The 15828-nt window shown below is 46.1% G+C and overlaps 1 protein-coding gene across 4 annotated transcripts in view; it reads right to left on the bottom strand.

Annotated features, from left to right (window-relative positions):
- Positions 1-15828, bottom strand: part of LOC147098720 (SUN domain-containing protein 2-like) — a 183175-nt gene that overhangs the window by 16826 nt on the left and 150521 nt on the right. For all 4 annotated transcript variants that reach the window (XM_085969410.1, XM_085969409.1, XM_085969408.1 and 1 more), the window contains 2 exons: positions 13177-13416; positions 12560-12644 (listed from right to left, as the gene is read on the bottom strand). In XM_085969410.1, coding sequence (XP_085825536.1) covers positions 12560-12644; positions 13177-13416 — 325 coding nt within the window. The remainder of the gene's footprint in view (positions 1-12559; positions 12645-13176; positions 13417-15828) is intronic.

Raw genomic sequence — 15828 nt, 5'->3', positions numbered from 1 at the left:
AAGGAGTAGGGCCCATTAGGGACCAAAGTGGCAATCTGTGTGTAGAGCCCGAAGATGTAGGTGAGGTTTTAAATGAATATTTTGCATCTGTGATCACTATGGAGAAGGGTGATGTAGGCATAGAAATCAGGCAGGAGGATTGTGATATACTTGAACAAATTAATATTGAGAGGGAGGAGGTACAAGCGGTTTTAGCGGGATTAAAAGTGGATAAATCCCCAGGCTGCTGTGTGAGGCAAGGGAGGAGATTGCAGGGGCTCTGACACACATTTTCAGAACTTCTCTGGCCACAGGGGATGTGCCAGAGGATTGGAGAACAGCTAACGTAGCACCATTATTCAAGAAGGGTAGTAGGGATAAACCAGGGAATTACAGGCCAGTGAGCCTAATATCAGTGGTAGGGAAATTATTGGAAAAAAGTCTGAGGGACAGAATTAGTCTCCACTTGGAGAGGCAGGGATAGTCAGCATGGCTTTGTCAGAGGGAGATCATGTCTTTTGACCAATTTGATTGAATTGTTCGAAGGGGTGACTAGGTGTGTGGATGAGGGTAGCACAGTTGATGTAGTCTACATGGACTTCAGTAAGGCGTTTGACAAAGTCCCGCATGGGAGACTGGTCAAGAAGGTAAGAGCCCATGGGATCCAGGGCAATTTGGCACATTGGATCCAAAATTGGCTTAGTGGCAAAAGGCAGAGGGTGATGGTCGAAGGTTGTTTTTGTGACTGGAAGCCTGTGTCCAGTGGTGTACCGCAGGGATCGGTGCTGGGTCCTTTGCTGCTTGTAGTGTACATTAATGATTTAGATATGAATGTAGGAGGTATGATCAGTAAGTTTGCAGATGACACGAAAATTGGTGGAGTGGTAAATAGCGAGGAGGGAAGCCTCAGACTACAGGACGATATGGACGGGATGGTTAGATGGGCAGATCAGTGGCAAATGGAATTTAACCCTGAAAAGTGTGAGGTGATGCATTTTGGGAGGACTAACAAGGCAAGGGAATACACAATGAGTGGTAGGATCCTAGGAAGGACAGAGGATCAGAGGGACCTTGGTGTGCATGTACATAGTTCCCTAAAGGCAGCAGGACAGGTAGATAAGGTGGTTAAAAAGGCATATGGAATACTTGCCTTCATTAGCCAAGGAATAGAATATAAGAGCAGGGAGGTTATGATGGAGGTTATGATGGAGCTGTACAAAACGCTAGTTAGGCCATAGCTGGAATACTGTGTGCAGTTCTGGTCGCCACACTATAGGAAGGATGTGATTGCTTTGGAGAGGGTGCAGAGGAGATTCACCAGGATGTTACCTGGGCTGGAGCGCTTCAGCTATGAAGAGAGACTGGACAGGCTGGGGTTGTTTTCCTTAGAGCAGAGAAGGCTGAGGGGGGACCTGATTGAGGTATTCAAAATTATGAGGGGCATAGATAGGAAGGAACATTTCCCCTTAGTAGAGGGGTCAATAACCAGGGGGCATAGTTTCAAGGTAAGGGGCAGGAGGTTTAGAGGGGATTTGAGGAAGAACTTTTTCACCCAGAGGGTGGTTGGAATCTGGAACTCACTGCCTGAAAGGGTGGTAGAGGCAGGAACCCTCACAACATTCAAGAAGCATTTAGAACACTTGAAACGCCATAGCATACAAGGCTACGGACCAAGTGCTGGAAAATGGGATTAGATTAGACAGGGCTTGATGGCCGGCGCGGACACGATGGGCCTCTTTCTGTGCTGTATAACTCTATGACTCTAGCTACACCTCAGCTGGAGTATTCATAGAATCATAGAATGGTTACGGCCCGTCGAGCCCGTGCCGGCTCTCTGCAAGAGCACTTCAGTTTGTCCCACTCCCCCGCCCTTTCCCCGTAGCCCTGCAATTTTTTTTCCTTCAGGTACTTATCCAATTCCCTTTTGAAAGCCATGATTAAGTCTGCCTCCACCACCCTTTCAGGCAGTGCATTCCTGATCATAACCACTCGCTGAGTAAAGAAGTTTTTCCTGATGTCGCCTTAAATCTGTGTCCTCTGGTTCTCGACCCTTCTGCCAATGGGAACAGTTTCTCTCTATCTACTCTGTCCAGACCCCTCATGATTTTGAATACCTCTATCAAATCTCCTCTCAACCTTCTCTGCTCCAAGGAGAACAACCCCAGTTTTTCTAGTCTAGTCGACGTAACTGAAGTCCCTCATCCCTGGAATCATTCTCGTAAATCTTTTCTGCACCTTTTCCAAGGCCTTCACATCCTTCCTAAAGTGCGGCACCCAGAATTGGACACAATACAGGAAACTTTCTGGTATCCGGCACTGACGGGACCGAGCTGGTGCCGTACCATCAAAACTGCCGTAGAAACCAGCGCTAATGTTAAAACATACGGAGCTTTTGAGCTCCGTGTAAATCAACAAACCCAACAGCTTCAAAACAGTCGGCCGCAGCTTAAAAGCGTCTCTGTAGCTTCGGCTAGACCTTGCAGAGCCTGACTGGGGGAAAAAGCAACGAGAAGTAAAAAAACTTATAGGAAACGGCTCCTGAATTTTGCCGGTAGATAGAGCTTTCCGGACATTTAACCTCCGGTTAAACGAAAGTTTCCTGTACTCCAGTTGCGGCCGAACCAGTGTTTTATAAAAGTTCATCATAACCTCCTTGCTTTTGTACTCTATCTCTCTATTTATGAAGCCCAGTATCCCGTAAGCTTTTTTTAACTGCTTTCTCAACCTGTCCTGCCACCTTCAACGATTTGTGCACATATATCCCCAGGTCTCGGTTCATGCACCCCCTTTAGGATTGTACCCTTCAGTTTATATTGCCTCTCCTCATTCTTCCTACCAAAATATATCACTTCGCACTTTTCTGTGTTAAATTTCATCTGCCACGTGTCCGCCCATTTCACCAGCCTGTCTATATCCTCTTGAAGTCTATCACTATCCTCCTCACTGTTCACTATACTTCCAAGTTTTGTGTTAGCTGCAAATTTTGAAATTGTGTCCTGTACACCAAAGTCCAAGTCATTAATATACATCAAGGAAAGCAGTGGTCCTAGTACCGACCCCTGGGGAACACCACTGTACACCTTCCCCCAGTCCGAAAAACAACCGTTTACCACTACTCTCCGTTTCCTGTCACTTAGCCAATTTTGTATCCATAAGAACTAACAGCAGGAGTCGGCCATTCGGCCCCTCGAGCCTGCTCCGCCATTCAATAAGATCATGGCTGATCATCGACCTCAACTCCACTTTCCCGCCCGATCTCCATATCCCTCGATTCCCCTGGAGTCCAAAAATCTATCGATCTCAGCCTTGAATATACTCAAAGACTCAGCATCCGCAGCCCTCTGGGGCAGAGAATTCCAAAGATTCACAACCCTCTGAGTGAAGAAATTTCTCCATATCACAGTCTTAAATGGCCGACCCCTTATCCTGAGACTATGCCCCCTAGTTCTAGACTCCCCAGCCAGGGGGAGACAGCCTCTCAGCATCGACCCTGTCAATCCCCCTCAGAATCTTGTATGTTTCAATGAGATCACCTCTCATTCTTCTAAACTCCAGAGAGTATCGGCCCATTCTACACAATCTCTCCTCATAGGACAGCCCTCTCACCCCAGGAATCAATCTAGTGAACCTTCGCTGCACCGCCTCCAAGGCAAGTAGATCCTTCCTTAGATAAGGAGACCAAAACTGTGCCCAGTACTCCAGGTGTGGTCTCACCAAGGCCCTGTACAATTGTAGCAAGACTTCCTTACTTTTATACACAAACCCCCTTGCAATAAAGGCCAACATGCCATTTGCCTTCCTTATTGCTTGCTGTACCTGCATGCTCGCTTTCTGTGTTTCTTGCACGAGGACACCCAAATCTCTCTGAACACCAACATTTGAAAGTTTCTCACCATGTAAAAAATATTCATTTTTTCTATTCTTCCTACCAAAGTGAATAACTTCACATTTCCCTACATTATACTCCACCTGATACCTTACTGCCCACTCACTTAGTCTATCTATATCCCTTTGCAGACTGTGTTCTCCTCACAGCTTCCTGTCCCACCTAGCTTTGTATCATCAGCAAACTTGGATACATTACACTCGGTCCCTTCATCTATTTCATTAATATAAATTGTAAATAGCTGAGGCCCAAACACTGATCCTTGCGGCACCCCACTAGTTATATTCTGCCAACCTGAAAAAGATCCGTTTATCCCTACTCTCTGTTTTCTGTCGGTTAACCAATCCTCTATCTATACCCCCAACCCCATGAGCCCTAACCTTTTATGTGGCACCTTATCGAATGCCTTTTGGAAATCCAAATATACTACATCTACTGGTTCCCCTTTATCTACCCTGCTACTTACATCCTCAAAAAACTCTTAATAAATTTGTCAAACACTATTTCCCTTTCATAAAACCATGTTGACCCTGTCTAATCATGTTATGATTTTCTAAGTGACTTCCTTAACAATGGATTCCAGCATTTTCCCGAAGACTGATGTCAGGCTAACTGGCCTGTAATGCCCTGTTTTTTCTCTCCCTCCTTTCTTGAATACTGGTGTTACATTTGCGACCTTCCAATCCGCTGGGACCATTCCAGAATCTAGGGAATTTTGGAAGATCAAAACCAATGCATTCACTATCTTTTAGAACCCTAGGATGTAGGCCGTCAGGTCCAGGGGATTTGTCGGCTTTTAGTTCCATTAGTTTCTCCATGCTGCCACTGTCCCTTTTATTCCATGGGCTTCAACTTTGCTGGCAAGCCTATTATGTGGCACTTTATCAAATGCCTTTTGGAAATCTATGTACACGTCAACCGCATCGTGGCCAATTCGGAGCACATTTCAGGAAGGATGTCATGTCTTTCGAGAGGGTGCCGAGGAGATTTAGCAGAATGGTACCAGGATGCGGGGCTTCAGTTATGTAGAGAGGCTAGAGGGGCTGGGATTGTTCTCCTTAGAGCAAAGAGGGTTAAGGGAGATTTAATTGACATGTTCAAAATCATGAGGGGTTTTGAACGAGTAGATCAGGAGAAACTGTTTCCACTGTCGGTAACCAGAGGACACAGATTTAAGATAACTGGAAAAAGAACTAGAGGGGCGATGAGAAGTTTTATGCAGCACGTTCTGATGATCTGGAAGGGTGGTAGAAGCAGATTCAATAGTAACTTTAAAAAGGCCAAATTTGCAGGGCTGTGGGGATACAGCAGGGGAGCTCGAGTCATTGGAGAGCTCTTTCAGAGAACCAGCACAGGCAGGACGGGCTGAATGGCCTCCCTGGGCTGTATCATTCTATATTTGAACAGTGCTTGGTGTTTATTTACTAGAGTGTTTTTCCCTTTGTGATTATGTATGGAAAGCATATCCTGCTGTCGTGCTCCTTCTACGTGCTACCTTACTGGGAGAAGGAAGTGAGGTAGCAGTCTGCTGGATATCAGAGTGTTTCCTGGGATGGATGTGGCTTTTTACTTCCTTCTGCAGGGTCATAAGATGGTCCCACAACTGCTGGATAGAAGTTTGATACTGTAGTAGTTGTCTGGGTTGGCTCTTTCTGCCTCTACATAGGTCATTTGAGTGGAGCGGTTGGATGTTGAGCCACTCCGAAATACCTCCCTCATCTGTGCCTACTCCTTTCATGTCCCTGTGATCTACATGGCAGCAGACTGCTGGTGTTAGTTCTAGTCAGGCCATCTCCCCAGCCTGCTGAATCCAGACAGAACAGACTTGTGGACAAGCCCACGGTCAAACACCATTGCACATATAATGGCTGTTGTATTCCTCTATACTAGCTGAAACACCTTACGGGGTACTTTCAAAATTCGATAGACTCTGGAACAGTTCCCATGGATTGGAGGGTAGCTAATGTTACCCCACTATTCAAAAAAGGTGGTAGAGAGTAAACAGGGAATTACAGACCGTTAAGCCTGACATCGGTAGTGGGGAAAATGCTAGAGTCCATTATAAAAGATGTAATAGCAGAGCACTTGGAAAACAGTGACAGGATCGGACAAAGTCAACATGGATTTACAAAAGGTAAATCGTGCTTGACTAATCTACTGGAATTTTTTGAGGATGTAACTGGTAGAATAGATAAGGGAGAACCAGTGGATGTGGTGTATTTGGACTTTCAGAAGGCTTTCGATAAGGTCCCGCATAAGAGATTAGCGTGTAAAGTTAAGGCACATGGGATTGGGGGCAAGGTACTGGCTTGGATAGAGAACTGGTTGGCAGACAGGGAGCAAAGAGTTGGAATAAACGGGTCTTTTTCCGAGTGGCAGGCAGTGACTAGTGGGGTACCGCAGGGATCAGTCCTAGGACCCCAGCTATTCACAATATATATATATAAAGATGATCTAGACGAGGGAACTAGATGTAATATCTCCAAGTTTGCAGACGACACAAAGCTGGGTGGGCGTGTGTGCTGTGAGAAGGATGCAGAGAAACTCCAGTATGATTTGGACAGGTTGGGTGATTATACTGCATCTGCCATGCTTCTGCCCAATGTGGATAAATGCGAGGTTATCCACTTTGGTGGCAGAAACAGGAAGGCAGATTATTATCTGAACGGCAATAGATTGGGAGAAGGGGAAGTGCAACAAGACCTGGGTGTCCTTGTGCACCGGTCGCTGAAGGTAAGCATGCAGGTGCAGCAGGCGGTTAAAAAGGCAAATGGTATGTTGGCCTTCGTAGCGAGAGGGTTCGAGTACAGGAACAAGGATGTCTTGCTACAGGGCCTTGGTGAGACCACATCTTGAGTATTGTGTGCAGTTTTGGTCGCCTTATCTGAGGAAGGATGTTCTTGCCATGGAGGGAGTGCAGCAAAGATTCACCAGGCTGATACCTGGGATGGCAGGAATGACGTATTAGGAGAGATTGTGTCGATTGGGCTTATACTCGCTGGAGTTTAGAAGAATGAGAGGGGATCTCATTTAAACTTATAAAATTTTAACAGGACTATACAGACTAGATGCAGGAAGGATGTTCCCGATGGCCGGGGAGTCCAGAACCAGGGGTCACACAGTCTAAGGATAAGGGGTAAGCCATTTAGGACAGAGATGAGGAGGAATTACTTCACCCAGAGAGTGGTGAACCTGTGGAATTCTCTACCACAGAAGGCAGTAGAGGCCAATTCATTAAATATATTCAAGAAGGAGTTAGATATATTTCTTAAGGCTAAAGGGGTCAAGGGGTATGGGGAGAAAGCAGGGACCAGGTACTGAATTTGGATGATCAGCCATGATCGCATTGAATGGCGGAGCAGGCTCGAGGGGCCGAATGGCCTACTCCTGCTCCTATCTTCTATGTTTCTATGTTTGTGCACACTCAAATGATGATGCTCAGACAGCAACTTTCCTCTGTATGCAGGCACTGATAGCATCAATCCCAGAACTCTACAGCTGAGGGTGGCCTTGAGCTGGCTTGCCAGCCAACTGCTGCTGCTCTGCCACCATCTGCATTTGCTCCTCCCCACTCATGCTGATGGTTTCAACCCCATCCCTCCTCCAAGTTTAAATATGAATAGCTTGGAGTGGATAGTCTTGTGCTGATCCTTGCTGTGGGTGGATTGAATGGCACTATGTGATGTGATGTGGTAAGCACAGCGACACCCAGAGAAATACAAGAGGTACAAGCGTTACAATATCAGCAACATACTCCTGGTAACAAATATGACTTGCCAATACATGATGTGTTATGATATTGTGGTGTATACTAAGTCTGTGATTGACAGAGTGCCTGAGTGTGTGAAAGATTAGCGGGAAGAAGGGAAAGCAGCGATGAGGTGCCGTATGCCAGCCAATGAGCTCCACCAATTCCTGCATGGTGATTTGAAGCACCAAGGAATGGGATGATTCTGCCCCTGACGGTGAAAATGAGATTTGTGGGAGAACCTCAGCCAGTTGCTCACTTGTTTGATGCTGTTGGAGGTGATGTCTCTTCGCTGCAAGCATTCACAGATTGATGAAATGCCCCGACATTGCTATGCAAATTTACGAGTCCTTGAACTTGAGTCAATAAACCTGAGGCAGGCAAGGAGTTGGTGGAAGCTTCATCAGGCAGTGAGCCACATCCTTGGAATGTTTCCTCGGAAGATTTGCCACTTATGCTGCTTTGCAATTATGTGAGAAAGGTTCCCAAATGTTGATCAGGCATCAGCATGTAGCTGGTTGTGGCAAGAGTGTGTGTTCAGCCATTCCACAGCATTACACTTCCAGCAGGGTACAATTACCACCGCAAAATTTGTCAGCATATTAAACTTTTTTTCCACATCTGCGCTTATGATCTTCTAACATGCAACATGAGAGTCACCTATTCTGTAACTTTATTGCAGGCAACACGTACAGCAGACATCTGAGGATGGTACTCATCTGACCTGAAGAAAGAAACGCCCCTTTCTGTACCTCCCTCAGCATTATCCCCAGGGTCCTGTTGGTAAAGGGGACAGTCACACCTCCCCCCACCCCCCCCCAACCCCCGGCAGTGTTGCTGTTGTGTATGTAATATGTGTGCTACTTTGAACCTATGGACAGGACTGCACTACTTGTAGGGCGTAGTGATACGCAGTACCACTCCTGGCCATAGGGGTATAAATAGTACTGTGGGTACTGATCTCCCCTCAGTTCCCGCCTGTGGGCATGAAGTAAAGACCTACGTATAGTCCCTACCTCCAACCAGTAAAGACCTGTTTGAGTTATACGTTTAAGTCTTTGTGTTAATTGTTCAATACAATACACATACTTAACACTGGCGACGAGTCAGGTTCTTACCCTGCGGCAGTTGAAGAGAGGTTTCAAACATCACCACCCCACTAGAAGCGACAGGCTTTAGGACTCTGAAGCCTCCATCAGCGACTGAGCACTGGAGTGCAACAGCCATCCTGACAGCTTCCAGCGACTGACAGAAGTCTTTCTGCAGTTTCCTTGTTCAACCTAGGTGGTGGGGTAAGCCGTGCAGCGTTGGCTGCAAAGACAGGGCTGGGGAAGTTGGAGAAGATAAGGGCGATCGCAATCCCTGATAAGAGCCGCGGTGAAACGCGCGAGCGGGTAAGCCAGAGCCCGGGAGGGAGCGAGCAAGAGCCGCGCGAGCAGGTGAGCCAGAGGCCGGGAGCCGCTTCAAGTGCGAGGCGCAGCGCGGGCCAGCGATCGGGACCAAAGATAAGGGCCGCACTCGGACTGAAAGGCGCGGCGGCTGCAGAAGCTCAAGGTGCGAGAGCCGCGGTGCACAGCGCGGGCTATCGATCGCGGCGAAGATAAGGGCCGCACTCGGGGGCTGAAGGGAGACGGCGTCGGGGGACGGGTGAAGACCGCCAAGCGCGGGAAAACCGCCATTTTGTGGGCGGAGGACGACGGCAAGAGCGGGAAGCCGCCATCTTTGATAACAAGTAAAGAAAATAAAATCTGAGAAATTGCAAATCTACAATGCCTAAACACGGGAATATTAGCACCTTTGATAGTGACCTCGAAGATTGGGCCATATATGTTGAAAGAGTAAAAAATTATTGTAAGGCCAATAAAATTCGTGACCAAGATAAAGCTCTAACATTATTAAATTTAATGGGTGCGAAGACATACGGGCAATTGAAACACCTGTTATCACCAGATGAACCGGCGGATAAGACGTTCGATGAGATTGTTACTGTCCTGAAAGATCATCTAAACCCCACGCCGCTGATGCTAGCGGAACGATTTAAATTTTACGACAGAAGGCAGCTACAGCATGAAAGCAATGCTGAATATTTGCTGGAATTGCGTAAATTAGCGAAATATTGCCAGTTTGGAACGGGACTGACAGATGCACTACGAGACAAATTTGTGTGTGGTTTATTTAAACAGGATACACAAAAGCGACTGCTCGAGGAAAATGAGCTGACGCTTGAGAAGGCGGTCACTATGGCAGCAGCACACGAAGCCGCAGCGAGAGGCACGGCAGTAATGCAGCTACGGTCACCGGAGCTCAGTGCACACAAATTGGGTGAGAGTTCTGGCAAATGTTATCGTTGTGGAAAGACAACGCATGATCAGAACCAGTGTTGGTTTAAAAACCAAGAATGTAGAACTTGTGGTAGGCTTGGACATATAGCTGGAGTATGCAGGTCAGGGAAGAAGACCAGCAATAAGTCACCGCAAGGAAAATACGCAAAGGTACACAAGGTGACCGAACAGGAGTCCGATTCAGACGCTAGCAGTAATGAACTGGCTAGCTTAAGCTGTAATGAACTGGCTAGCTTAAGAGTACTCAACGCTGGTAAGGGTGCAGACCTCCAGGCAATTTGGGTCACTCTTCAGATAGAAGGAGTCCAAGTAAAACTGGAATTGGACACTGGATCGGCATTGACGGTCATAAATAAGAAAGATTACGGAAAGTTATTCCAACATATTCCCCTACAGGATACGGGGATTATATTGAAAACATACACGGGGCAAAGAGTGTACCCCATCGGGAAAATAGAGGTTGCAGTGGTCCACAAGGGCGAAGACAGTCAAATAATGGACTTATATGTGATATCTGAAGGAGGTTCTCCACTACTAGGACGGGAGTGGATTAGGAAAATGAATATGGACTGGCATTTCCTACAAACAATAACGAGTGAGAACTCGGTGAAGATAGTTGGCCCAGACTCTGGAACGGATGATGGTAAGCCCAACTCAGGTGCAAAAGACAAAGTTTCAGCACAGAATTCCACTGAGCAACAACATAGTTTAACTGTGGATTCTGAGTCTGGCAAGTCTACTGATGTGCCCATTTCTGAGGGACACCGGGCTCGAACTCAACTCCATTTCAAACTACAACAGCAATTAGAACAAATGCTTCGCCGTTTTGAGCAAGAGTTGAATGCAACGAAAGAGTTCTTTGATATAGAGTTGGAGAATCTGGAAAGACAACAGAAGCAGCTGATGGAGAAAATGGAGCAGGAGCACACAAAACGTCTGATGTCAGAGGAGTTAATGGTCAGCCAACTCCTGCATATGCTGAAGGACAGGACTCTGAAATGGGAAAAACTTGAACACGAACTTCAATATTCAAACGAAAGGGGTTCGGAGCTCTCAAAGGTTATTGGAAGAGCTGAGGTGGCAACACAGACTGAGATGACTGCAACAGAGCAGCCCTTGGATGCCAAAAGTACGCTGACTCACGTCAACGTAGAACAACAGACCGCTGAAACAGCTGCTCCGGTAGAGGGATTGAATAGTCCGATCAATCAATCTCCAAAAGAAGTTGAAGTAGTAAAATCTCAAATGAGGTCATTAGTAAACGACTTGCTGAAAGCCCAGAAAAAGCTGGATGAAGAGGTACGCATGAAGAAGTCTCTTCAGGAAAGATGTCTGGACTTGGAACAAAAGCTGGCTAACGCCCAGCTGGGTATGGAGGAAATAGAAGACCCTCTCGCTGGCCTAGATCAGGACGACACCGAATATTACTATGTCCTGTCCTGCCCAACTTGTAACTTCGACTCCCACCATACAGAAATCATGGAGGAGCACCGAAAGTCTACGGAACATTGGGAGAAGGTGGCTCTACTACGGAAAAAGGAGGAAGAGAAGGAGGAACTGCGCATGCAGCTGACAGTGGAGCCCAGAGAGTCTCCAAGAAGCAGAAAAGGAAAAGTCGAAACAGAAGATGACCCATCTGAACCATTATTACCTCTACCAGATCACACACGTGGTCCCTCCGAACGGAGCCAATTCAGTTCGGAAGTTCAAACTGTTAAATCCATGGAAGGACTATTGAATGAGTCACTCCAGCAACGTGAACCGACTACACCACAGAGATTGAATCTGTGAACTGTTTTCCGCAGAGACTGAATCTGTGATCTGTTTTGACATGAAGTATCTATGTATCTATGTTATTCTGTTATGTAAACCTGAAGTTATATATGTATATATGTTATTACGTTATGTTAAATGGGGAGATGACTGTAAAGCTAGGAAGGGAGGAATGTTGTGTATGTAATATGTGTGCTACTTTGAACCTATGGACAGGACTGCACTACTTGTAGGGCGTAGTGATACGCAGTACCACTCCTGGCCATAGGGGTATAAATAGTACTGTGGGTACTGATCTCCCCTCAGTTCCCGCCTGTGGGCATGAAGTAAAGACCTACGTATAGTCCCTACCTCCAACCAGTAAAGACCTGTTTGAGTTATACGTTTAAGTCTTTGTGTTAATTGTTCAATACAATACACATACTTAACAGTTGCGAACAACTCTTGCAAGGTAGTGAATTGCAATTTTAGTAGTTACTAACTTGCACTGGCTAATGGCGCTTTTAAGGCACAGCAGCAGCTCTTTAAATCTGCTGCCAGCACATGGCCCAACCTGCAGGAGAGATAAATCATTATTTAACTATGTGAATCTGGGCAGCTCTCGTGAAATCTGCATCATGTATGTTTGATACAAGATGGGTTTTTGCACCTCCAGGTATGCTGGCACCATGCCGATTGGAAAATCCGCTCTATATTCCCTGTAAAAGACCTACATTCTGGTACTCTGCAGCAACCCACTTTCAATCCGTTATACTCAGAAGCTCAGTTTTACTTGCAGGCTCTGAATTTCCAGAGTTTGGATACAGGTTGTGATTTGTGTCTGATATTTACCAGCAGACTCCAGTGCATAATCCACCATTCCAATCTGATCGGCACTGTACAGCTTCAGGGCTCGTTGCACAACATTCTTAACTTCCTGTAAACACAAAGGGAGAAGGCAGCATTACTCTGGGACAGTGAGAAGTTAGTGTAGCGCAGAGCCCTCGCACGTGCACTGAGACAGCGGGCAAGGCGATAGCAGACAGCGGGCAAGGCGATAGCAGACAGCGCTCCCGCTTATGATTCTCTGTCCTCACTACTTGTAATCAATCAGGTCTAATAAAAATGGACAGGAGTAGTGGGGAGTTGACAAATCCTTCTCATTAGAATAAGGCAGGATCAAAAGAATCAGGAAAAAGAACAATGCTTAAAATACAGAGACGATGCAGTAATCTAAAGATTAAAACGAAGGAGATAATGATGTGTCTTTATCTAGGATCTATTTAGCACTGTGTTGAAATTATCTTGATCATTATTACTTAAATGTGTTACAGCAGGCAGCTCCTACCACATGAACCTGCCCACCACACAAGATAGGATGGACAAGGGTTCTATGCTGCGGTTAGTGCTCTGCCCCACCCCAGATTTAAGCACTGCTTGCTTGCCTAGAAATGCTCATTCTAATTTACCTCTGTAATCCCTGCTCCAACTAACGCGGCTCTTACAGTGGCCGAGTTCTGCTCTGCTGTTTGGCCGTGATACCGTGAAAGATCTGCAAGGATCTTCTTCTCCAAGTCATGAAGGAGGGCCTCCAGGTCCTTGCGATGGACAAACTGTGATGTCAGTGCTTGCTCTGAAGATACAGCTGTGCTGTCCTGCGATGAACCAAAGAGCAGTCTGTGGACCAACTCAACCACTTCTGCCTCCACCTAAATTTAAAACAAAACAAGTATTGAAGAGTCCAATGTTTTTCATCACAAATTAAGCAAACTATAGGCACAGATTATGGAACCTGTACAAATAAGCATTTTTTGGCATTTTTAAAGACATTACATAGAATATACACCACAGAAACAGGCCATTCAGCCCAACTAATCTGCGTTGGCGTTTATATTCCACACGAGTTTCCTACCATTCCATCTATCTCACCTTAGCCATTCAGCATACCTTTCTATGCCATTTTCTCTCATGTACTTCTCTAGTTTCCTTTTGAAAGCATCCAAGCCATTTACCTCAAACACTTGCTGTGGTAGTTCTATCTTTTATGGTCCATTGATGCTTTACGCAGCACACCTGGTCAGGCACTTGGTGGGACACAAGAAACTAGGTGCGGGGCGGGAGGGTGTTGGACCATTAAAAGAGGAGGGGGTGTCGCAATATTAATCAAGGAGTCAGTTACTGCTGTGAGGAGGGATGATATCTTAGCAGGTTCCTCTAATGAGGCCATATGGGTAGGACTCAAAAACAAAAAGGGGGCAAGCACTTTGCTATAGGACCCCAAACAGTCAGGGGGAGATAGAACAGATATGTAGGCAAATCTCAGAGAAGTGTAGAAATAATAGGGTAATAATAGTGGGGGATTTCAACTTCCCCAATATTAACTGGGATAGTCAGAGAGTGAAAGGCTTAGAGGGTGCGGAATTCATAAAGTGCATCCAGGAGAGCTGTTTGAGCCAGCATGTAGAAAGTCCTATAAGAGAGGGGGCGGTACTGGACCTAATGCTAGGGAATGTAGCCGGGCAAGTGGTGGAAGTGTCAGTAGGAGAGCATTTTGGTGACAGTGAACATAATTTGGTGAGATTTAAGGTAGTCATGGAAAAGGACAAAGATGGTCCGGAAATAAAGGTTCTAAATTGGGGGAAGGCCGATTTTAATATGATAAGGCAGGATCTGGCCAAAGTGGACTGGGATAAGCTACTTGTAGGAAAATCCACATCAGAGCAGTGGGAGTCTTTCAGAAAGGAAATAGAGAGAGTACAGCGCCAACATGTTCCCGTAAAGGTCAAGGGTGAGACCAACAAGCCCAGGGAACCCTAGATGTCAAGGGATATACAAGAGTGCGAGTCAGCAGATAGTGCTGAGAGTTTGGGTAAGTGTGAGAGTTCTTTAATTGTTATTTCTCTTTAAATCATTCTTGATAAGATTACTTAAGCAGTTTAGGTAAAGGGGAAAAGTTAAATATTTTGGATTCTGTTGGTTTAAGAAGAGTAAAACAAGGTTACACTGCAGTAGGAGTAAATTGGCACAGCAGGCAGTGGAAACCAGTTTTCTAACCAATCAGCAGGGGTGACTCATTTGGCTGTAAACAAACAAACAGTATAAAAAGACCAGTCCTAGTGCGAGTAAGCACTGAGTGTGAGTCAGCAGAGAGTGCTGTGAGTTTGGGTAAGTGTGAGCTAGGGTAAGTGGGGTGTTAGGTGCTCTTTTCAAACTTTAACTCTGGGTTGTAGTTAATAAGGCCTTTCTGGTGCAGAGTGACTGTTGGTAAACCATTTAACTGGTGTAATTAGAGGGATTGATTTAATTTAAATCCAATTAATTAAAGGGGATACTAGCATCTAAAATCGGGCAGAGGATGTCCATAACTAACAATAAAAAATTTAATTAATTACATAGAATGGAGCAGGTGATGTGTTACTGTTGCGAGATGTGGGAGCCGGTGGACCCCATTGAGGCTCACGGTGATTACGTCTGTGACAAGTGTCTGCTGCTACAGGAACTCCAGCTCCATGTTGATGAGCTGGAGTCTGAGCTTCAGACACTGCGACACATCAGGGAGGGGGAGAAGTACCTGGACTTTGTTTCAGGAGGTGGTCACACCTATGAAGTTAATTAATTCAGATGTAGCCCATGGTCAGGGACAGGACGGTGTGACTACGAGTGAGGCAGGTACGGGGATCCAGGAGGTAGTGTTGGAGGAGCCGCAGCCCTTGCTCTTGTCCAACGGGTTCGAGGTTCTTACTCCCTGTGGGGACAGGAGCAGGGACTGCAGGGAGGATGAGCAACCTGGCCACAGCATCTGAGGAAGGATGTTCTTGCCATGAAAGGAGTTCAGCGAAGAGTCACAAGGCTGATCCCTGGGATGGCAGGAATGACGTATGAGGAGAGATTGGGCCGATTGGGCTTATACTTGCTGGAGTTTAGAAGAATGAGAGGGGATCTCATCGAAACTTATAAAATTCTGACAGGTCTGGACAAACTAGATGCAGGTAGAATGTTCCCGATGGTCGGAGAGTCCAGAACCAGGGGTCATAGTCTAAGGATAAGGGGTAAGTCATTTAGGACAGAGATGAGGAGGAATTTCTTCACCCAGAGAGTGGTGAACCTGTGGAATTCTCTAC

Source organism: Somniosus microcephalus, chromosome 28 (genome assembly GCF_052327205.1).
Source record: "Somniosus microcephalus isolate GS21.2 chromosome 28, FLI_Smic_1.0, whole genome shotgun sequence".
NCBI lineage: Eukaryota > Metazoa > Chordata > Chondrichthyes > Squaliformes > Somniosidae > Somniosus > Somniosus microcephalus.
Note: the sequence above shows the minus strand (reverse complement) of the source record. Positions and strands in the feature narration are given on the sequence as shown.